Source organism: Colobus angolensis, unplaced genomic scaffold (genome assembly GCF_000951035.1).
Source record: "Colobus angolensis palliatus isolate OR3802 unplaced genomic scaffold, Cang.pa_1.0 Scaffold11, whole genome shotgun sequence".
In the NCBI taxonomy this organism is placed as follows: Eukaryota; Metazoa; Chordata; class Mammalia; order Primates; family Cercopithecidae; genus Colobus; species Colobus angolensis.
The window spans coordinates 18,550,740-18,575,611 of record NW_012112030.1 but is presented as its reverse complement, the minus strand read 5'-3'; the positions used below and the strand labels follow the sequence as shown (position 1 = coordinate 18,575,611).

Below are 24,872 nucleotides of genomic sequence, written 5' to 3'. Positions count from 1 at the left end.
AAGAAAAACTTAAGTATCAAAAAGGTCAAGTCTACTGACAAAGATTCTTGATGAAACTTTAGTCAGTCTCCTGAATCTACCTGTGCTCCCTGTTGTAAAAACCAGTTTTAGCAAGAATCCTACTGAGTCCGTTTAGCGAGAGTATCCCCACCCTTGATATCTGATCAGGTTCCTTATCCTTAACCATTCCCCAAATTAATTACTCTGGCCATCTTCAGCAAGAACCATTAGGTTGTTTTACCCAGACACCCCTTACTCTGATGTTACTCTTAATCTTCCATCCACCAACCCCTACCCTGCTCCTTGGATATACATTCCCACTTGCCCATGCTGCATTTGGAGTTGGGCCCAGTTTCTCTTCTCCAATTCCAAAATCCCACTGCTGTGGGTCCCTATCCAGTATCTCAATGATTCTGAAGAAAGTCGGCCTTATCATGCTTTAGCAAGTATCACTGAATAATTTTTTCTTTAACAGTTATGGTGCTGTGACTCAGAATCAGATTCATCACTGGACCCAGGACCCTGTGTTTGCACATTTGAATTCACTTCTAGTGACTGACTGATGGGGATCCATTGGTGAGTCATATTCCTGAACCACTGAATACCCACTGAAGCTGGCAAGAACTTTGATACTTAAGATTTTGAGTGTACTCTCTGAAACTAGATTAGAGTCCCAGGCTTCCTTTGAAAGGTACCTCGTAGGCTGGAGGTCCTTCTTTCTGTCTCTGAGGCCCCTCTGTTCTCTTCATTGGATCCTGCTTCTCCCATGTGAACTTCTCTGTCCCCTGTAATCCCTCTTTTTGAACCTCGGCTCTACCAGCTCTGTCTACCTAGTTCTTGTTAGCATGATTTTCCTAAGGAACTTCAAAACAAATTAATTACACAGAAACTAATGAAATTCTGATTTAACTGGCCTGGTGTGCAGCCAGGACACTGAGATATTTAAAACCTTCCTGAGTGATTTTAATATGCAAAAACATTTGAAAACCACTTAAGTAAGGCCCACAGAGAACCTAGCATTATATCAATCCTTAAATAACACGTTTATTATTACATTTCTATATTATTGTGAATATTCTTGTTTTTATTTCATTCCTAGTAACTAAAGAGTCCTGATTTTCCTTTGGAGAAACTTCTGTCCCTCTTACTTTTAGTTCATATCATTACTACAGAACTGATTTCAACCCTAACTGCATCCCATGTGCATCACTCACTTCAATAGTGAGTGAACATATGACCCTGACTTGCTCAGAGCATTCTATCATTCAGGCTGGTTCAGCACACATTATCCAAGCTAAGCCAGAGACTTGACCTCACTTTTGTTGAAGCTATTAGAAAATTAGGAAAATTCTCCCCCTGGGGTGGTTAAACCGGTCAGAGAAACCAACTGATATTATTATGGAGAGTCCTAAGGAAAGTTTGCGAGAAAAAAAAAAGGTAAAAGAATAAACAGAATAAAGTGATATTCCTAATGACATTGTTACAATCCCTGGATTTACCCCATGTTTGAACTCAGTATTCGCAATTACAAGTACCAATAAATTCCTTCTCCTTTATGTCACTGTAAATTGTCAAATTATCATCCTCAACCAACAGTATTAGTCTCATCTTTAATACATTATTAAAATATTAAAATCCATAACCTTTTTATATATGTGTACTTTGGTTCATACCTCTCAAACAAATGAGTAAATAAACATTTACTTTTATAAACTAAATCATTTTGAATGACCCTCCCTAAGACCATATACTCATGTCCAAAAGAATACAGAAAACAAATTATTTTTATGTCAGTCACATCTATACACAGAAAGCTAAGCCCAAATGAACTGTGGTACTTAAGCACCAGGCAACTTGATGAAAAGGCCAGGTGGTTATAAAATCAAAACAAAGGAAAGTGCAAATGCATGCATGTACACGCACGCACACACAGACACACACACACTTTAAGCCAGTTAAAACTGGTTTTAAAACTTCAGAGAAGAGGGGGAAACAAAAAGCTTGAAGAAAGCTACAATCTGTGTTACATGAAACACAAGGGGTGATCTATATCAACAGAATATTATGTCTTAGAAATATTTACTAAACAAATGAAACAGATGATTTAGGAGGGGGTCACACGTATTTAACTCTAACAAACTTTATTTGCTGTGATTTTTTTAAATAAATAAATAATAATATCATTTCTAACAGTTTTACCCCAGGGTTTATATGAGACCCTGATTTGGGGTCTCTTACAAAACGTAATTTTCCTTTTTGCAAAGCAGACACACGTGCTGGAACTGACAGAACTCCATGACTTCCTCGTCTGCTCCATGCTGGATTCAGAGCAGGTGTGAAGAGAGGCAAATGTCTGGGAGAGCAGAAGGCCCATGTCACTGGAGGGCTCGGCACAGTAGTTCTGCTTTCAGTGAATAAGCAAAACTCAGGGAAGTAGTCATCCAAGTGCTGCAGTTATTTGGAAATGTTTTCCAAACAGTCCCTTTAGAACTAAGCCATTTCTGCTTTTCTGATCTGAAATGATCAGTGTAAGCTTACTGAGATCAGGAGACAAGGAGGCCCTGCACATCACACGGATAAAGTCAGACAACTATAATACTTTCGCTGCCTCAAGTTCTTTTTTAAATAAAGTATTTTGAAGTTCATGAGAATCATGCTGCAATATGGTCATTCCAGAGCAAATATATATTTCAAGATGAATCTAAAGCAGTTTTTAAATTACCTGAATTTTCTGTGTATTAAAAAAATGTAATATTAGAAGTTGTCCAGTTACTCCGCTGATAGTAACTGAAATGTCAGGTGGATTAAAATCTATTTTGGGTTTTTAATAATCTCATGTACTAATAATTGTAACAAAAATGTTTTCTTATACAAAAACCAAATGAGCATCCACTTAAAATACTGCCTATTCTTTGATAATAAAGCCACATCACCTTCTTCTCTCACTCCAGAATTGAAGCCAGTATCTACAGGTCTCAAAATTACTGGTCTTTTTTATCTTTTATGTAACACAATTAACATGTAAAGTGTCTTCATCCTTTGAGGCTGCTTTAACAAAAATGCCATAAACAAGGTAGCTTATAAATGACATAAATTTCTTTCTCACAGTTCTGTTCCTCACAGATGGCACCTTCTTGCTGCGTTTTCACATGGTAGAAGGGGCAAGCAAATTTCTTTGGGCCTCTTTTATAAGGGCATTAATGCCATTCATGAGAACTCCACCCCCATGACTAATACTGCCAAAGGGACACACCTCTTAATACTATTTCTTTGGAATCCGGTCTGAACAAAAGGTTTTTGAGGGGACACAAATATTCAGATCATAGCAGAAAGGAAGGCAGTTGATTTACAACACAAATCTTCTCATGGAAATAAGTATACTTCGATTGTAACCGTGGCAGCCACCTATATACACTTAAAAACTAGGCTTTCTGAAGAGATTTTAAAAATTAACTATGGCCTAATCACAAGTTCCATACTCATCTAAATTTTTTAATAAATAAGGACTGAACAAAGCATGAAAATTTTAAAGAATGATTTTAAGAAAATTAACAGTTTTTACTAAAAATCGAATTCAACAAAGTTGCAGAACAGAAAATCAACACATAAAAATCATTGCATTTCTACACTAACAATGAACAATCCAGAAAAGAAATTAAGAAAACAATTCCATTTACGATAGCATCAAAAAGAAATAAACACTCAGGAATAACCGTAATTGAGGAGATGAAAGACTTGTAAATTGAAAAAAATTAAATACACAAATAAACAGAACGACACCCCATGTTCATGGATTGCAAAACAATATTGTTAATATTTCAATACCACCAAAAGTGATCCAGAGATTCAGCGCAATCTCTATCAAAATCCCAAAGGCAATTTTTGCAGAAAAAGAAAAATCTATCCTAAAATTCAGACTCTCAAGGGACCTGAGAGTCCATGACACTGAAAAAGAAGAGTAAAGTTGGAAGTCTTACACTTCCTGACTTCAACTTATTACACAAAGCTACTGTAATCAAAACAGTGTGATGCTGTCACAAAGAAAAACATATAGATAAATGGAACAGAGCAGAGAACCCAGAAACAAATCCACAATTATACAGTCAAACAGTATTCAACAAGGGTGCCAAGAACCTTAAATGAGGAAAGGACAACAATGGGAAGAGAAGAACAATGAGGAAAGGACAACAAATCGTACTGGGAAAACTAGACATCCACATCCAAAAGAATGAAGCTGGACCCTTTCCTTATACCATACACCATATACGAAAACTAACTCAAGATGGACCAAAGATCTAAACATAAGAACTAAAACTATTAAAACGCTCATGAGAAAACAGGGGGAAAGCTTCATGACACTGGATATTTGGCAATGATTTCTTGGCTATGACACCAAAAGCACAGGCAACAAAAGTAAAAATAAATTCTACCACATCAAAATTAAAAACTATGCATCAAAGGACACAATCAACAGACTGAAAAAGCAACCTGCAGAATAAGATAAAATATTTGGAAATCATGTATTTAACAAGGAGTTAACATTCAGAACATATAACAAACTCCCACAACTCAACAACAAAAAATAACAGCCCCATGAAAAAATAGGTAAAGGACCTGAATAGGTGTTTCTCCAGAAAAAGTAAACAAATGGTCAATAAGCATATGTTCAACATTACTACTCGTTAGGCAAATGCAAATGAAAAGCACAATATGATACCACCTCATATCCACTAGAATGGCTACTATAAAAAATAAAATAACTGTTGGTAAGAATGTAAAGAAATTGGTGCCCTTGTGCACTGTTGATGGGAATACAAAACAGTGCAGCTATTACAGAAAACAGTATGGTGGTTCCTCAAATAATTAAAACCAGAATTACCATATGATCTAGCAATTCCACTTCTGGGCATTTATCCAAAAGAACTGAACTCAGGGTATCAAAAACGTATTTACATATCCATGTTCACAGCAACATTATTCACAACAGCCAAAAGTGACTAGCCCATGTGTATTCATCCATGGATGAATAAACAAAATGTAGTATATAAATACAAAGGAATATGATTAAGCTTTGAAAAGAAAGAAAATTCTGACACATGCTACACAACATAGATGAACCTTGAAGTGTTCATGCTAAGTGAAAGAAGCCAGTCACAAAAAGACAAACATTACATGATTCCACTAACATGATGTACCTAAGCAGTCAAATTCCTAGAGATAGAAGGTAGATGATGGTTGCCAGGGGCTGGAGGAAGGAAGGAAGATTTGTTGTTTAAAGAGCATAGAATTGGCCAGGCCTGGTGGCTCACATCTGTAATCCCAGCACTTTGGGAGGCCAAGGTGGGCAGATCACCTGAGGTCTGGAGTTCGAGACCAGCCTGGCCAACATGGTGAAACCCTGTCTCTACTAAAAAATAAAATAATTGGCAGGACGAGGTGGTGGGCACTAAAAAGTACAACAATTGGCAGGGCGAGGTGGTGGGCACTAAAAAATACAATAATTGGCAGGGCGAGGTGGTGAGCACCTGTATTCCCAGTTACTTAGGAGGCTGAGGCAGAAGAATTGCTTGAACCTGGAAGGCAGAGGTTGCAGTGAGCCGAGATTGCACCACTGTACTCCAGCCTGGCTGACACGGCAAGACTCTGTCTCAAAAAAAAAAAAAAAAAAAGATGGAATTGTAATTTTACAAGATAAAAAAAAAAATTTCAGGAAATTAGTTGCACAACCATGTGAATGTAGTAACACTACTGAGCTGTACATGTTAAAAAACGGTTAAGATGGTGACACAGGAGCCAGGAAGAAATTATTTAGGCAGATAGTGAAGGTAAAGGAGTTACAGGTAAGGGCTCCCTTTTAATAGAAAGCAGCCCTCAAATCACTTCTAACAAAGAGTAGCCTGAAAATTCAAGCTGCAGACATAGATAAGCAAGCTAGAAGCTTGCATGGGTAAATGCCGGCAGCTGTGCCAATAGAAAAGGGCTACCTGGAAGCCAGGTATGTTCAACATGGAGCCTCCTCCATCTTCTCTTTTCTTTGTTATCATGTGTCCAGTAAAAGAAGCAGGCAACATGGCACTGGCCAGGTAGAGAACCATCTGCATAATAAAAGATTAAAGTGGGGCCACCAGCTTCTACATGCTTTATGCAAAAGGCACAGCTGGTCCAACCAATCTTTCGTGCCCTATGTAAATCAAACACTGCCTCCTCCAGTTAATCTATAAAACCCTGTGCGTTTCAGCACAGAACTGGCAACCCATTTTCTCTGGGACCCCTCTCTGCACAGAGAGCTCTTCTCTTTCTTTTGCCTATTAAACTTGCGCTCTTAATCTCACTCTGGTTGTCTGCATCCTAGTTTTCTGTAGCTGTGGGACAACCAACCTCAGGTATTACCCCAGATAAAAATGCTGCTTCAATGGTAAATTTTATGTTGTACTTACCATAATCAAATTTTTTCAGAACTATAAACAAATCAAATTTTTATTAACTAAATAAAATGCTCATTGAAAAAGAAGAGTTCTTAAAAACACTTTAATCAAGTGTACCTCAATTGTTTTCTATTAGCAAATATCATATACAACAGAAAACACTACATTTTTGTATTTCCTATTTATTTAAAACATTATTTGTAAATGTTTCTTTTTTATATAATATATTTGCTGACACAAAACATAAGTAAATCAAATCTAACAATGTATAAAAATAAACTATACACTGTGACCAAGTGGGAGTATCTCAGGTATACAAGACTGGTTCAATATTTGAAAATTAATTAATGTAATCCATTACATTAACAGACTAAAACAGAAAAATCACACGAACCTATCAACATGTGCAGAAAAAGCATTTTGCAAAACCCAGCACCCATTATCATAAAAACTCAGCAAACTAGGAATAGACAGTATCTTCAATCTGATAAAGAATATCTACAAAAAAACTACAGCTAACATCCTACTTAATGACAAATAATTTGAAGATTTCCCACTGAGATCAGGAATAAAGAAAGAACATCTCTTTTTAACCAATCCTTCTTAACACTGTACTGAAAGTCCTAGCTAATGCATTAAGACAAGAAAAAAAAAAAAAAGTAGACAACATGATTTTCTATGGAGGAAATCTAAAAGAATGGACCAAAAAAACCTCCTGGAATAAGCAATTACAGCAAGCTTGCAGGATAAAAAAAAAAAATATGAAAGTCAATTGCTTTCCTACATACCAGTAATGAATGGTGAAATTTGAAAATAAAATGCACTCCTTTTATAGTAGCACCCCCAAAAATAAAATACTTAGGTATAAATCTAACAAACTATGTACAAGATCTATATGAGGAAGATTATAAAACTATGATAAAAGAAAGCAAATAACTAAATAAGAGATATTCCATGTTCATGGACAAAAAGACTCAATACTGCCAAGATGTCAGTTTTTCCCAATTTGATCTACAGATTCAGTGCACTTCCTACCAAAATCCCAGCAAGTTATTTTGTGATATCGAAAAACCGATTCTAAAGTTTACATAAATACTGTATCCCAAATATACATAATTATTATTTGTCAATTAAAAATAAATTCTTAAAAAGTCAATTTTAAAATGTAAAAAATAAAGTTTATAGAGAGAGGCAAAAGGCCCAGAAGAGCCAACACAATATTGAAAGAGAAGAACAAGTTGGAGGACTAACACTACTTGACTCCAAGATTTACTATAAAGTTACAGTAATTAAGGTAGTGTGATATCTGCAAAAGATTAGACTAACAGATGAAGAAACAGAATACAGAACCCAGAAATAGACCCACATAAATACAGTTAACTGATTTTTGAAAAGGAGCAAAGGAAATAAAATGGAGAAAAGACAGACTTTTCAATAAATTGTGCTGAACAACTGGACCTTCACACGCAAAAACATGAATCTAGACATATACCTTACACCTTCATTAAAATTTTGTCAAAATGGCTTACAGACCTAAATGTAAAATCCAAAACTAAAACTCTGTGAGAAGATAACATAGGAGAAAATGTAGATGACCCTGGATTTGGCAATGACTTTTAAAAAACGACAACAAAGGCATGATCCACAAAAGGAAGAACAGATAAGATGGACTTCATTAAAATTAAAACTTTCTACTCTGCAAAAGACACTGTCAAGAGAATAAAAAGATAAAGCACAGACTGGAAGAAAATATTTGCAAAACTCATATTCAATAATGGATTATTATCCAAAATACACCAAACAGCTCTTAAAATTCAGCAATAAGAACACAAACAACCCAATTTAAAAATGGACCAAATACCTTACCAGACATTTCATCAAAGATACACAAATGAGTAAATAAGCATATGAAAAGATATTCTATATTACATATCAGGGAAATGCAAACAAAAACAATAAGATACCTATACATTTATTAGAATGGCCAAAATTCAAAACTCTTACACCACCAAATGCTGGTGAGGATGTGGAGCAACAGCAACTCTCAGTCATCGCTAGTGGAAATGTAAAATGGCACAGCCATTCTGGGAAACAGTTTGGCGGTTTATTACAAAACTAAACATACTCTTACCATACAATCCAGCAATCATGCTCCTCAGCATTTACCCAAAGGAGTTAAAAATTTGTATGTCTACATTAAAATCTGCAGAGAGATTCTTATAGCAGCTTAATTCATAGTTGCTAAAACTTGGAAGCAACCAAAATGTCCTTCAGTAGTTGAATGAACAAAACAGATTTGGTGTACATCCAATGAAATATTATTCAGCACCCTGAAAAGAAATCTGCCAATAAGCCATAAAAAGACATGGAAGAAACAAATGCATATTACTGAGTCAAAGAAGCCAATCTAATGAGGCTACTTAATTAAATGACTCCAAATATATGACATTCTGAAAAAGGCAAAACTGGGAAGCAGTAAAAAGATCAGCGGTTGCCACTGGTTAAGGGTAAAAGAGGGATGAATAGGCAGAGCACAGAGGATTTTTTTAGAGCAGTGAAACTCCTCTGTATGACACTACTAACAGTGGATACCTGCATTATATATTTGCCCAAACTCACAGAATGTACATCACCAAGAGTGTACCCTAATGTAAACTGTGGACTTTGGGTGACAATGGTGTATCAATATAGGCTTGTGTATTATAACAAAAGTACCACTCTGATATTCATAATGAGGGAGGATGTCTGTGGAGGATGTATCAATAAAAAATATATCTTTAAAAAGATCTAAGTAGAGAAAAATAAACAAAGCCTTTGGCATTTTGGAAAGGAATAATATGTAAGTAGATCTAACCAAAACGCATAGAAAAGGATACTTTTACTGAAAACATGTTTATAACATTGTATCAACTACCAAAGTCTGCCTTGACAAACCTTCACTGTTCTTGATCAAAAACTATAATAATTTTATTTTTTCTATTTGAGGTTACTGAAAAAGATAAATCATGTTTTACTCTCTGCTTTAGTTACAAGGAAACTCATGTGGCCTTTCTCTAGGAACTTCATGAAATATGTTTTTGTATATATACAAAACCAGCTTTGGGGGGGATCCAATTTATGCATCTATTCATTTTTACTGCTGTTATATAGGTATTTGCCAACCACTGTGAACAAGACTGAGGATTTATAAATACGTGCAAGCCTAAAGACTACCAAACAATTGATATACAGTAAACACAAAGGTATTAATCAGAATCTCTTAATACATCTAAAGATCAGACTCATGTAAAAGAAGAAAATATATGTAATGGCTAAAAACTAGGGTTTGAACAGATTTCTATGCCAAAATATTTTAATATATTATTTGATATAGGTTTACAATAGGTAAGTGATACTGGTACATTCCATTTTTACCAGTGTATTAACTTAGCAATTCTTAAACTACGATCAGGGAGCCCCTGGCCATCCAAAACCCTTTCAGGAGTTTTGTAAAGTTGAAACTATTTTCACAAGATGTTATTTACCTTTCTCACTCTCATTCTCTCACAAGTGTACAGTGTAGTTTTCAAGAGCTTACATGATATGTGATAATTTCATCACAATGATAGCTAACAGGACATGTATTTAATATTCTTTTATTCTAAAAAATTTGTTTTAGTATCTAATATGGCAAATATTGATAAACGTTAATCAAATATTAAAACAAAGCTCTTTGGTTGCGAACTGCTTCTTTAACCTATGAAGTAACCTGCTGTTTTCCAATCAAGACCATTTTCTAGAGTTTTCAAGAGCAGAAAGAAAATTTTTAAAGTTGGCAATTTTGGAAAAATGATCAAGCATATATGATATTATTCTTTATCGAAAGCACAATAATAATGAACAAGTTAAAGAACAAAGAATTGTTAACCAAATTAAAAAAATTTTACTAAGCAAGAACTCTGAAAACATGAATAATTAAGTAATAAGCAATCGTTAGTAACAAATGTATAACACTTCAACTCAAATACTAACTAGGAAAAACTAAGCAGAAGCCTCGACTCTCTGCAGCTGGTTAATCCAGAAGCTCTTGTAGTTTTTCCTTTGCAAAGAGTCAATGACGAGAACTGCAGATATAAAGAAATTTACTTCTTTCTTTTTAGGGAAAACAAGAACAAAAACAAAAACCCTAGCTAAAGAAAGTTTCTAAGTTAACCAAATAGTTGTTCAAACAAAGAAAAGGTAATTTTAAAAAATATTTCCTTAATGCACTTAAATGCCCATATTTTTCAAAAGGAAAAATTCAGAAAAAATGTACCTGAAAATGGCTGGATTGCAGACATGCTTTGGATCCAATGCTTCTCCTTGTATAAACTCATAGCATAGTCCATTATTGAAGGTACAGTAGAGTTGTGGTGCACACCCATGAGCCTGCAACACTCGAAAACTCTTTACTTCCTCATCTCGATCGACTAATAACTCAGTCTTATTGCCATAAATTCTCACCAGGACTACATCCTCCATGGTATTTCCCACGTAACAGCCAATAAGTTTATTTGTGATTCCGTCTGTGAAGAGCTGCCAAAAATAAAAATTAAAAATGGGGAAAAAAAAGGAATTATCTATCTTTACAGAACAGGAGATAAATTGAAAATCATGAGTTAAATACTTATTAAAGAAAACACCAACTTCTTAACATAAAAGAACCATCTTTGAATACAATTTTATCTAACATCTATAATTTTAATTCTATATTTAAACTAAGAGGACAACTAATGTTAATATGTTGCCCTTAATTCACATAACATGCCTTCCCTGATCCAAAGTGTTAATTATTCACTGTCTTCAATATTTCTATATAACTTCTTTGATACATGCCATTTCTTACAGTCCACCTTGTATCACAATCTTTGCACATCTGTGTGTGTGTATGTGTGTGCGTACACATACAGGGAATCTCTCCTATGTCCAACAGATTAGAAAGTCTCTGAGAATGGGAACACTGCCCTATTCCTGGTATGGTTCATTACTTATAGAAGTCCTTAACAACACTCATAGACTTGTTAATAAATATACAAATATAATCTACCATAATTTAATTATGGCAAATCTCCAACTTACTAAAAACTCAATTTTAAATATTAATTTTAAAGACTGTCTAACATAACATGCATTAAACATTGTGTTAATGCACTCAGGGTATAACAATTTTGACTATTATAATTTAACTGCTATGGCTATAAACAAAAACACAACCTTACAGAAAGATAAAAGAGATAAGTACAGATTTCTATGGTATTTTTTAAATGAGACTTTGGGGCTTGTCAAGACCTTTAAGTACTTCAAATCCTTTTTTAGATCTGAGCACAGAAGGTATATTTCAAAAGGAAACAGGTGATTAGCAATACTAATTATAAAAGTCTACTAAAAATTATAATTTTCATTTGCCTCTGTATTAATCTGACACTAGAACTAACACTTCACTTCTATTATAATTCAGAACTTTTGGAGGCTCCCAAGTGGAACAAAGAAAGCAAAGAAGAAAGCGAAAGCAGGAATTCAGGACATTTTTTCCATGTCAACAGGGCAAGAATAGGAAAAAAGAACAGAAGTTTTAAAAGTATGTATACACATTTAACTAATGCTTGAGAAAGAGGGTAAATATTTCTATCTCAATTAGATTGATATGATATTAAATGACATATAAAAAAAGATGTGAAACTATTTACTGAAACTATTAATAATATACAACTAACCAGTGTTGAGATAATGGTTTTTATTATATATAGGTCTTAGCTGTAACCTTTATTCACATAATGCAGTAAAACTTTATGAACTAGTGTAAAGGGACTTATTTTGAGTATCGCCATTTTTTAGATATGTGCATACTAGTGTTGCTTTCCACCTAGATTTCAAAAAGACTGCATGAAAGACACTGTCAGGAAGTATATATACTTAAAATGAGTATTTTTTATCATAATCGTAATTTTATTAAAATCTGCATTGAAAAACATGTTATTTCTTATCACAATGCCACTATCAATTCACACATGCTGTTCTGTAACTTCTTCAGATGTCACAGATAAAATATTTCAAATATGGTAATAAAGATTGAGAAACCTTTTAACATTCTGAAATGCTTATAATGAATGAAATTCTGGGCTCCTCAAACTCCAGAAATCATCATCTCCATTTTCTGAATCTTCACAGCAAATAGTTGGTGCTTAATACTTAATACTAGGTGCTTAACACTAGAACTCATACAGTTACCAACATTAATGTCTTCATCTAGCTTATAAAAATTGCATTCTCTTGTTCTTGCCTATAATGATCAAACATATCCCTAAATTGACCATGCTATATTATTTGTGCAAACATAAAAAGACGTATACATTTAAGGGCTAGAGACAGATATGATTACTCAATACAGATTACTGAACACTAATTAAACATATATAAAGATGACCCAGTGTCACAACTCCAATGACCCTGGCCCTAACTTTCTGTATTGCACAACAGCTACATAATTGGCAATGAAATGATAGGCAAAGAAACCTCTGGAATAAAAAGATATGTGAATAATATAATTCCACATTTATCAAAATATTTTATGTATAAAGATTTATTTGTCTACAAAGATACTAGGTAGTTTAAATCTTGTTTCTTTATTTTTTTGTTGCTCTATAAGTAATTTAACCTTTTATCTTTTGGCTTATGTATGTTTACTAACTTGTATTTTTACAGCAATGAACCTGGTTTACTAGTGGAAAAATTAGTAGCAAAACAATGGCCTGGCACTCACTAGGCCTTGAAGTCATGCTGAACATCAATAGTTTTACAAAACATCAATATTCAACATCAGATGAGGTCACTCTGTGATTATAATGGATCCAGAAAACAACAAAACCACTCTGTAATCATGTCTGAAGGTAGAAAAAAATACGAACTTTGTCCAAATGACAAAAATTACCAAATATCTCCTTATCCTGGCTAATATGAGTGACTGCTGCTCTTTTCTAGTCAAACTTTGGCCCTGCTTCATTTCTTCAGCCTTCTAGGTAAGATTAAGATACCCCTAAGTCACAGACTTACCCCACTTCCGTCCTGACAACATCCAATCCAGAGAATACCCTGTTTACCTCGAACCCTCCACCAAATCACCACACAAATCACCACCATTCTCGATGATGTAGTTCTCCCTTACTGCAGTGAGTAATAAACCCAACTTCTTCAGCTACAGGTGAGTTTCTACCGGTCTCTCGCTGGAGAACAATGACTTCAGTTTAAAGAGGTACAGGTAATACTTATCTTTGCATTGTTCCCATCTCATATATAAACCACAAGTAACTCAATGTGCTGAACCATCAAAAATATGCTATTAAAATATACTATACACACTCTAGCTATGTATACTATCTTAAATATATACTAGAAATATAAAATTCCACCTCAGTAGAGGTGAGACAAAATATAAACCTTAGTGAGCTCCTTTTAATGGGGCTTATCCTGCACTATTTGTCAAGTATTTCAGATGGCAGTAGCTGAGAAGATGAGCTACAGAGCCAGAGTTTGAGTTTGAAACCAAGCTCTGTTACATACAAACCAAGTAAACTTAGGCAAGTCACTTACCCTCTGTGTGTCTCTATCTCATATATAAAATCAGTATATTAGAATCTACTTCTTGCATTGCTCTGAAGATTAATATGTTATATACAAAAAAGTACTTAGAACAGTGCTTGGCACACAGTAAGCTTGTAAATGTAGCCAATGATTTAATACAAAACAGCAAAATAATGTTGAAATTATAAAATAATTAAGACTAAAATATATGTTAAAACAATATTTAAAAACAATACTTTCAACATGTCTCTAAAAGTAGCTTAAATCCAAATAGCTAAATGTTAAATATCATTTCTGGGCAAATTCTCTTTCACATCTGAAAAAAAAAAAAAGGCTTTCAATTTAGTTAGAAATGCCATTCAATGTTACTCTCTCAAGTTAGTATTACCCTATATGCATTTGGTTTTGCACGACGAATTATATCCCGTTAAACTTTAATCCCTAAAATGTATACTACTAAGCTAGTAAATTTAGCTACTAATCACTTTTAATCTTTAGTTTAAATATTAACATCTTTTAAATACTAGGAAAATTAATAATGGATTCTCAATTTGTTCTCTGCTTTACCTCATCATGTAATTTTTAAAAACAACATCTATATTGGTTAAAAATACAATTTAAACTTACCCTTTAACAAATTCCAACAACCCAGGAGTCTATTTTTTAACTGCTTAATATTGATGAAGTTATCAATGTTACCCTGAAAATTGGCAATTAAGTAGAATTAAGCGTTTATCCTACATTTTATGTAAAACACAATTCATAATATCCAAACCGCTCTAATTAATGAGAGAAAGTTATCTACCAAAGAATTCCAGTTGACAAATGTTGAGGATACAACAGAAAAAGTATTCAGGAAACAATCTTCAATGAATAAGACCATTAGATGAAAGATTGACAGGTAATTTTATAATGGTAGGAGTCATTTGTCACCTCCTGATTTCATGAAACAACCTGACATGTTATACCTTCTGATGTGATGCAATATGAAATACACTGCACTACCCATGATTTGAAATCTAATCAAGCTTCTAGATCTTCTCTTTTTTTTTTGACAGAGTCTCGTTCTTTTGTCCAGGCTGGAGTGAAGTGGTACAATCTCGGCTCACTGCAACCTCCGCCCTCTGGGTTCAAGTGACTCTCCTGCCTCAGCCTCCCAAGTAGCTGGATTAAGGCACCTGCCACTACACCCGGCTAATTTTTGTATTTTTAGTAAAGACAGGGTTTTGTCATGTTGGCCAGGCTGGTCTAGAACTCCTGATCTCAGGTGATCCACCCGCCTTGGCCTCCCAAAGTGCTAGGATTCCATGCGTGAGCCACGATGCCTGGCCAGATCTTCCTATTCCTAAGAAACACCACATGGCTGGCCACAGTGGCTCATGCCTATAATCCCAACACGTTGGAAGCCAGGAGAATCACTTGGGGTCAGGAGTTCAAGACCACCCTGGCTAATGCGGTAAAACTCCGTTTCTCTAAAAAAAAAAAAAAAACACCACAAAGAAGAACAACAAAAAATATACAAATCCAGAATGTGAGTCTTTCTACACAAATGCCCCACCAATAGTCAATAGCATGGCAGTCTAGTTTACAGAGGCTTATGAAACACACAGATGCATCTAGTTTGTTTCCTAATTCAAACAAATATGTCTAAAAATATTTTTTGAGGTAAAATTGTATTATGAACTGGCTATTAAACAGTACTTAGACATTACTACTAATTTTGCTCAGTGTTATAATGGTGCTGTGATCATGTAAAAAAAAAACTTTTTTTATGTTTACAAATGCATACTGAAATACACAAAGACAATGACAAGGTCTGACTGAGATTTGCTTTAAAATACTTTAAAGGGGTTAAAAACCAAATGAAGCAAATACGGATTCTGGATAATATACGAATATTTTATTCTCTCAATTTTGAGTATGTTAGAAAATTATAGTTTTTAACTTGCATGATACAACTAATCAAAGTGTAAGTGAGGAACTCTAGAGCTTCTATTAGAGAATTACAAAATATAAAAGCATCAAGGAGAAATTCTAGAGTTTCTATTAGAGAATTACATAATATAACATAGCACAAGTATGTAAGATTCACTTGCTAGCAGATTCCAAAACAAATAAATGATAAAACTTAAAGACAGGCCGGGCATGATGGCTCATGCCTGTGATTCCAGCACTTCAGGAGGCCGAGGCAGGTGGATCACTTCAGGTCAGGAGTTCGAGACTAGCCTGGTCAATATGGTGAACCACTATCTCTACTAAAAATACAAAAATTAGCTGGGTGTGGTGGTGCATGCCTGTAATTTCAGCTACTCAGGAGGCTGAGGCAGGAGAATCAGTTAAACTCAGGAGGCAAAGGTTGCAGTGAGCCAAGATCGCTCCACTGCACTCCAGCCTGAGAGACAGAGTGAGACTCCGTCTCAAAAAAACAAAACAAAACAAAACAAAAAACACCTTAAAGACAGGTTAAAAAGGGGGAAAAAAGTTAAAAGGTCCAAGTGTTATGGGACGGAAAAATACATTATGCGGCCATGTATCCCACACACTTCTAGAGGCCAGCTTCTTTCTCCTTCCCTTCTCGGCCAAACTTCTTGCAGGAGAATTTTGTATTCAATTATTTCCACTTCCAAACCTACCATCTGCTTTTTTTGGTAATTTTTATTTTTATCAATCAACAGTAGACCTCCCGCTAAACTACTTTTCAACTCTCATGCTATTTAATTCCTTATTTTTAAATACCATTCTTAAACTGCTTTTCTGTAAAGTCTACACATTATCTGACACTTCTTATGAGATTGAGCTTTCTTATTTTCTTCACACACATATTCTCTCTCTCTGTCACTTCTCCTATCTTCCTTTACCCGATATAAGTATATCAGATTTTTTATTTTATCAATCTTCAATTACACTATTTTGTACACATCCTTCTAAACCCCAACATGAGATATACTGTAAATTTCCTTTCTGGATAGTTTGTTTCCTCTTTAACTAATAACTGCCTTGTTTTCTCATTTGCTTACTTTTTTATATACCTATTTGTACTCTCTATATTAGTGACTTTCAAATTGGGCTATAAAGCCCTCAAGGAATGGGAATGGGAATCCAAGTGAGCAAAAAAGCTCTGCTATATCCCCAGCACATACAAACGAACATGTGCGCATATACTACACTACCACCATCTTGCCCTCGTTTATTTCACATATACATGACACTCGGGGACAAGATTTTATTTAAACAAAGAATTCTAACCCTATAGAAAAGGTTGAAAATCACTGATAAAAATCATCTAATGGGCCACTTTCACTCTTGGCCAAGGCAAAGTAATGGGGACAGGATTTACCCTTTTACTTGAAACAATCTCTCTCCCACAAATAAAAACCAGACAAAACGTATGAAATAACAATTTTTAAGACAATGGACTTTAGAGAGAACAGTGATTCCTGAGGGATGGGAAACAAACAATAAGAACTCTATGACTGCCCCAGCTTAATGTCTTGAGAGAATTCTCAGGTCCCAGCAAAGGGAAAGAGAACCCAGATGGAGCTTGTATGGACTTCATTGAGATAAACTGAGCATCGGAGGATATCAAAACAGCTCGAGTATGCAGGACAGAGTAGTAAAGCGGAAAGACACGGAGACAGACAGAAAGGAGACGGCACTCTAGAGGATCTGCAAACGGCCCCACTGTATCCCCTTGGTATCCGAGGGGGATTCATTCCAGGACCCCACCCCCACAACAATGCCAAATGCTCAAGCCTGTTAAATTTTGTTTTAAGTTTTTTTGTTCATATTATTTTACAGGTTCTGAAAGTTTGTTATATAGAATGATGTAGTATTTGCACATAACCTATTTATATTCTGCCACATACTTTAAATCATCACTAGATTACTTACAATACCTAATACAGTGTAGATGTTATGTAAATAGTTGTTATACTGTATTGTTTAAGGAATAATGACAAGAAAAAATATCTACACGTGTTCAGTACTGAACCAACCATCTTTTCTACCTCTTAATATTTTCAATCTGCAGTTGCTTGAATCCACGGAGGCAGAAGCCATGGATGTGAAAGGACAACTCTATATGCTGCTTACAAAAGACATAGAGAAGAAAGCTGATGTAGCTAGCTATCTCATAACAGATAAAATAGACCTTAATCAAATATTACTAAAGGAGGGACATTTTATAATGACAAAGGGATTGATCCACCCAGAAGATATAAAAATTCTAAATGTGTATGCATCCAACAATACAACTTCAAAAGATACAGAGCAAAAACTTACAGAATTAAACAAATCCCATAATAAATGTAGGAAATTTGAGCATACCATTCAAGACCTCAATTTTAATTTTTTTAATCTTTATAGATTACACTATTTTTTTACAAGACCTCATTTTTTTGAGCTGAGAAAAATCATTATGTAATAAGAGCTCTAAACAACAAAATTAAAAATCCAACTTAACTGACATACACAGAACCCTACACTCAACAACAGAATATTCTTTTTCTTATCTTTTTTTTGAGAGGGTCCCACTCTGCTCACCCAGGCAGCAGCGCAGTGACACAATCACAGCTCACTGTAGCCTCAACCTCCCAGGCTGAAACAATCCTCCCACCTCAGCCACCGGAGTAGCTGGGACTAAGGCGTGCATCACCACGCCCGGCTAAGGTTTTGCATTTTTTTGTAGAGACAGGGTTTTGCCATGTTGGCCAGGCTAATCTTGAATTCCTGGAGTCAAACAGTCTGCCCACCTCAGGCTCCCAAAGTGCTGGGCCGTGCCTGGCCAAGAACATACTTTCTTTTCAAGGCTACACAAAACATTACCAAAACTGACTATGGGCTTCATTATAAAGCAAGCCTCAACAAATATCAAAGGATTAAAATCACTTAGAGTATCTTCTCAAACTACAGTGGATATGAGTTAGATATCAATAACATACACACCAAATAAAACCGGTTAAGATAACAAATTTTTATGTTTTTATAACAATTTTTTTAAAAAATTAAATATGCATCAACTCAATGGAAATGAATCAAATACACATGTAAAATAAGTGAGATAAAGAAAAAAATACTACAATGGCAATTAGAAAACATTTTGAACTAAATGATAATAAACACACATTGTCAAGCAAGTGGTTATCTGTCACCTAATATCAACAGTAGAAGTCTTAGAACTTCTTTCTGTTCATTGTTTCTTGGTATCATAGTCACCAAAGAAAACACGATGCGCAGTCAAGCACTGCATGGAACAACGCTTTACTCACAGAGAGAGGAGACAAAGCAAGATCAGCTTCAGTAATCGGTGATGGCGTCCCATGGTGAGCAAGTTCCTCCCAGCAGCTGATGCCAACAACTGGCCTACACAAACCCCTCCTGGGCTACAGCAGACCAACCCCATCCCTCCATCCCCTCCCCAGTGGGGAGACACTGTAGGTGAGCCAGGTGACATATGACACACATGCTGAAGCAGAGCAAAGTAGTACACACTGAGTCTAAAACAGGAAAAAATATTCCCACACAGGAAAAAATAGGTCCAGCACAGGCTGTGAGGACTCTTATCTCTTGGTAAGAAAGTGTTTCAGGCCCAAAGCCCATTTCTATTTGGTGAGAAGGGATGGAAAGGCTGTGTGCATGAGACTGCCTTTCCCAACGCAAGTCAAGACTTCTGGATACTTACAAAGACATGTAATGAATAATATATTAGAAATTTAAAAGGCAAAAAATTAGTGCTTCCAGCTCAAGAAGCTAGAAAAATAACAGCTAATTAACCTTCGAAAACAAAAAAAGGATTAGGAAGGAAATAATGAAGGACAAAACTATCAATAAAACAGAAAAACTCAACAGTCAAAAATTGTTATTTTTGAATAACTTCAAAAATAACAAACTTTTGAAAACTTCAAAAGTTTGAGATGTGATGGCTCATGTCTGTAATCCCAACACTTTGGGAGGCCAAGGTGGGCAGATTACTTGAACTCAGGAGTTCAAGACCAGCCTGGGCAACATGATGAAATTCCATCTCTACAAAATAAATAACTAAATACAAAAATTAGCTAGGCATGGGGCGAGCACCTGGTTGAGGCTGTAGTGGGCCATGATAGCACCACTGCATTCAATCCTGGGCAACAGAGTGACATCCTGCCTCAAAACAAAAATTGTTCTTTGAAAAGATTAACACAGTTGATAACTTCTTAGCAAAATGTATGAAGACAATAACGCAACACAAATGATAAAGAAATGAACTTCACTACAGACCTTAAACATGTATTATTAAAAGCAACTCTTCTCTTCCAAAAATAGAAAAAGAAGAAATACCTCCGAACTTGGTACCAAAACTTGTCAAGGACATTATAAGAAAGGAAAATTACAGACCAATCTCTTTCATAAGCAGAGTTGCAAAAATCCTAATCAAAATATTAGCAATTGATACAATAATAAAAAAGAGAATATATACAACCAAATAGGGTTTTCTCCAGCAATGCAAAGGCTACTTAACATTTAAATTTTTTAAAAATCAAAGTAATTCACCTCAATAAGAGAAAAATTAAGAAAAATCTTATAATCATCATGAAATGCAGAAAAAACATTTGGCCAAATTCATCACTCATGATGAAAATATTTAACAAACTAAGAATAAAAAGAAACTTGCTTAATCTGGCAAAGTCATTAAAGAAAATCTATAGCATATATCATACCTAACAATAAATTATTGAAAATGTTCTCCTTAAGACTGGGAAATAAAGGATGCCCACTATCAACTTTCATCTTCTTTTTCAAGTGTGTTAGAGAGGTCCTTACTAGTGCAATAAGACAAAAAGACAGAAGGACAGACAGCAATTATGTATTATTTTCAGATTTTACATAGAGAAAATGCAAAAATAATCTACATAAAAACCTTTAGAATGTGAAAAATTCAATATACAACAATTAATTATAATCCTATATACCAACAACAAAGTAATTTTTTAAGTGACACCCTTTACAATAATATCAAAAAGCATCAATACCTAGGGATAAATCAAATAAAACATGTGAGATCTCCACAGTGAAAACTTCAAAAGTTTGAGAGAAATTAAAAACCTAAACAAATGGCATATATGGTGTTTATTAATTTTAAGATTCAATCTTGTTAAAAGAATTCACTTCTCCCCAAATCTATCTACTGATTCTACAAAATATAATCAAAATCCTATCCAGTTTCTTTTGTGGGAAATTCCAGAATTGAGTCTACAACTTATATGGCAACTTAAAAGTTCAAGAATAGTCAAGGCAATCTTAAAAACGAACAAAGCTGGAGTCCTATACTAAAGCCTATAATAACTACAACAAATACCAAGTCCTGTAGCAATGATTGAGAGTAATCCACACAGAGTGGTACTACTGCAGTAACAGACAAAACAGACCAAAAGAAAAGAACAGGCGGGGTGCGGTGGCTCCCGCCTGTAATCCCAGCAATTTGGGAGACCAAGGCGGGCAGATCGCTTCAGGCCAGGAGTTCAAGACCAGCCTGGCCAACATGGTGAATCCCCATCTCCACTAAAAATACAAAAAAAAAATTGGCAGGGCATGGTGGCGGGCACCTGTAATCCCAGCTACTGGGAAGGCTGAGGCAGAAGAATTGCTTGACCTCGGGAGGTGAAGCTGCAGTGGGCCGAGATTATGCCACTGCACTCCAGCCTCAGTGACAGAGTGAGACTATGTCTCAAAAAAAAAAAAAAAAAACAGAATTCATAAACAGATCCACATATAATGCCATCTGATTTATGACATTATGACAAAGGTGACACTGCAATGGGGAAGTATTTTCAACAAATGATACTGCATCAACTGACAGCCATTTGGGAAAAAAATGAATCATAATCCCTCCACCTCAAACCATACATAACAATCAATTATAAACTAGACGGCTTATATATCGAAGTGTAAAATATGAAATAATAAAGCTTCTAGAAGAAAATAGGAATATCTTCATAACTTTGGCACTAGAAAAGATCTCTTGTTCCAGACACAAAACATGCTATCCATTAAAAAATTGAAAAGTTAGTCTTAAGACTATCAAAAGACAAATGTGCAGTCGTAGTGGTTCACACCTATAATCCCAGCACTTTGGGAGGCCGAGGTGGGTGGATCACCTGAGGTCAGGAGCTTGAGACCAGCCTGACCAATATGGTAAAACCCCGTCTCTAGTAAAATTACAAAAACTAGCCAGGCGTGGCGGCGTGTGCCTGTAGTTCCAGCTACTCAGGAAGCTGAGACAAGAGAATCGCCTGAACCCGGGAGGCAGAGGTTGCAGTGAGCCTAGATCGCGCTACTGCACTCCAGCCTGGGCAACAGAATGAGACTCTGTCTCAAAAAAAAAAAAAAAAAAAAAAGAAAAAAAAGGAAATGTAAGCCAATACGTGAAAACATATTTCTAAAAGAGGACGCAACTAGAATACATAAAGAACATCTACAAACCATTGAAAACATATTTCTAAGAGATGACTCATCTAGAATATATAAACAACATCTACCAATCATTGAGAAAAAATCAGATAATCCAATAGAAAAATCAGCAAAAGGCTTGAACAGGAACCACAAAATAGAACACATATAAAAAAACCCCACACACACAGAAAAAAGATGCACTAATTGTAGAAACAAGAGCAACTTTATTTTAAAATGTTAATCTACCATGTAACTTCTGACTAACCCTTGTCCAAGAATGCCTAAAAAATGTCTTTCTGTAGAAATGTCCATTCATTGTAAGTTTCACCCAAAACAACCCTTGATGCTGGGCTGCAGAAATCATAAGTTGTGACACCCATAGCCACCTACACATTCCTTCCAGAGCATGCATACTTTCCCCAAGACATAAGACCTGGGTCTGAGGGTTTGTGAGGTAGAGATCTACCTGTTTTGCAGCCACCCAAGACCACACTTCTGAATCTAACTTCCCCTAGTAAGTCACCCAAAACCAACGAACTGGATTTGTCTGCCTCCTTTTTTGGTTTCTCAGCTCCTTCCACATTTAGAGGTTGCTTTGCATATATGCCCCTTTCACAAAACAGTAGTTATCAGGAATATGCAAATTATACCTGGAATAAGATACTCCAATACCCACCAAAAAGAAAAAAGTAAAAGCAGACAATAGCAATTATTGGTAAAGATATACCATAACTGAAACTCTCACATATTGCTGTTAGGAATATAAATCGGGACAATCACTTCAGAAAACTGAAAGCGTCTAACAAAGCTGAAAATACACAAACTAGATGACTCAGAAAGTCTACTTCTAGGTATCCACTTAACAGAAATGGATATTCGTGTTCAAACAAAGTATATTTGTAAGAAACATAATTTGTGATAGCCAAAACATGAAAACAACCCAAGTGTTCATTAACAGTAGGAGACAAATAAATTGAGGTGTATTCTTAAAACGGAATGCTAGTCAGTCATGGAAAAGAATAACAACTATACAAGCTTGAATAAATCTCTCAAAATCTGGGCATATGCCAAACCAAAATTTTAAAAAAACACATATTTCATATGATGCCATTATATAAAATTCAGAAAGAGGCAAAACACTGACACAAGGCACAGTGGCTCACACCTGTAATCCCAGCACTTTGGGAAGCTAAGGTAAGAGGGTCACTTGAGGCCAGGAGTTCAAGACCAGCCTGGTAACACAGCAAGACCACATCACTACAAAAAATTTAAAAACTAGGCAGGCATGGTGGCATGCACCTTTAATCTCAGGTACTCTGGATGCTGATGTAGAAGGGATCACGTGAGCTCAGGAGTACAAGGTTGCAGTGAGCTATGATAGCATCACTGCACTCCAGCCTGGATGACAGCACGAGACCCCATCCCTTAAAAAAAAAAGTAAAAATTTAAAAAATAATAAATACTAAGTCACATTATGTTTAACACGATCATCAAATACTAGGTTTGTGACTATCAAAAATTATACTCCCATTCAAACATGGGAAAATGTTTATAAAGGGCTAGTGAAAAAAAGAATATAAAATTATATATATGATTGCAAATATGTAAAATAGGTTTAGGAGAAGTAGAAGGTAATAAAAATAAAACAGTTGTGAATAGAATACTGATGATAGGAAATTGATTTTTTTTCTCCTATTCAGTTTTAATACAGTATCGTGGTACAACCTTTCAGTAAAACTAAATTATTTCATGTTCATATGGATTCTTGTATAAAGACCTTCACGCACTTATTATTTTCTCAGAGTACTTACTTTCAAAAAATAACTAATTCAAAACATTCTATTTTGTTAATTAGAAAAAAAAAATCTGCTATTATGATTACCACTAGAGGGAGGGAGAGATCAAGACTAAGAAGGAAAATGAAGACACTCGGTTGCTGGAAATTAATTTTCTTTTCCTGGGTTGGGGTGGGTATACTTTTTACAACAATTTATGATTCGTCCATTTTTCTATATGTTTGCTTTTTTTTTTTTTGCAATTTTTAAAAGAATGTTAAAAATGTATTTATAGCCATTCTGGTATTTCAAAGAGTAAAATAACTCCTTAGAAAACAAAATAAAGAGAAATAGAACCTCTGATTTCTTAAACAAAGGTCTTCTACTACTTCCCTATCTTTGTCATCCACTCCTTCCCCCACAAAAAACACCTTAATCTTCTTCCCTAACCTGCAATCAATTAACAAGTCCTGCACATTTATTTTCTGAAATGTGAAATCTGTACCTTATTTCCATCTCATCTGTCCTAATCTGGGCCCTAGCACCTCTTGTCTGGACTAACGCAACAATCTCTCTCAAATTATTTCCTCAAGTTTTTTAAATGCAATACACAGGAAGAAATGTATTTATCATTTGATATAATATGTAT

General features: G+C 35.1%; 1 protein-coding gene across 1 annotated transcript in view; it reads right to left on the bottom strand.

Annotated features, from left to right (window-relative positions):
- ETNK1 (ethanolamine kinase 1) overlaps window positions 1–24,872 on the bottom strand; it is a 62,911-nt gene that overhangs the window by 31,243 nt on the left and 6,796 nt on the right. Inside the window, exon 2 of the mRNA XM_011955242.1 lies at window positions 10,720–10,979. Coding sequence (XP_011810632.1) covers window positions 10,720–10,979 — 260 coding nt within the window. The remainder of the gene's footprint in view (window positions 1–10,719; window positions 10,980–24,872) is intronic.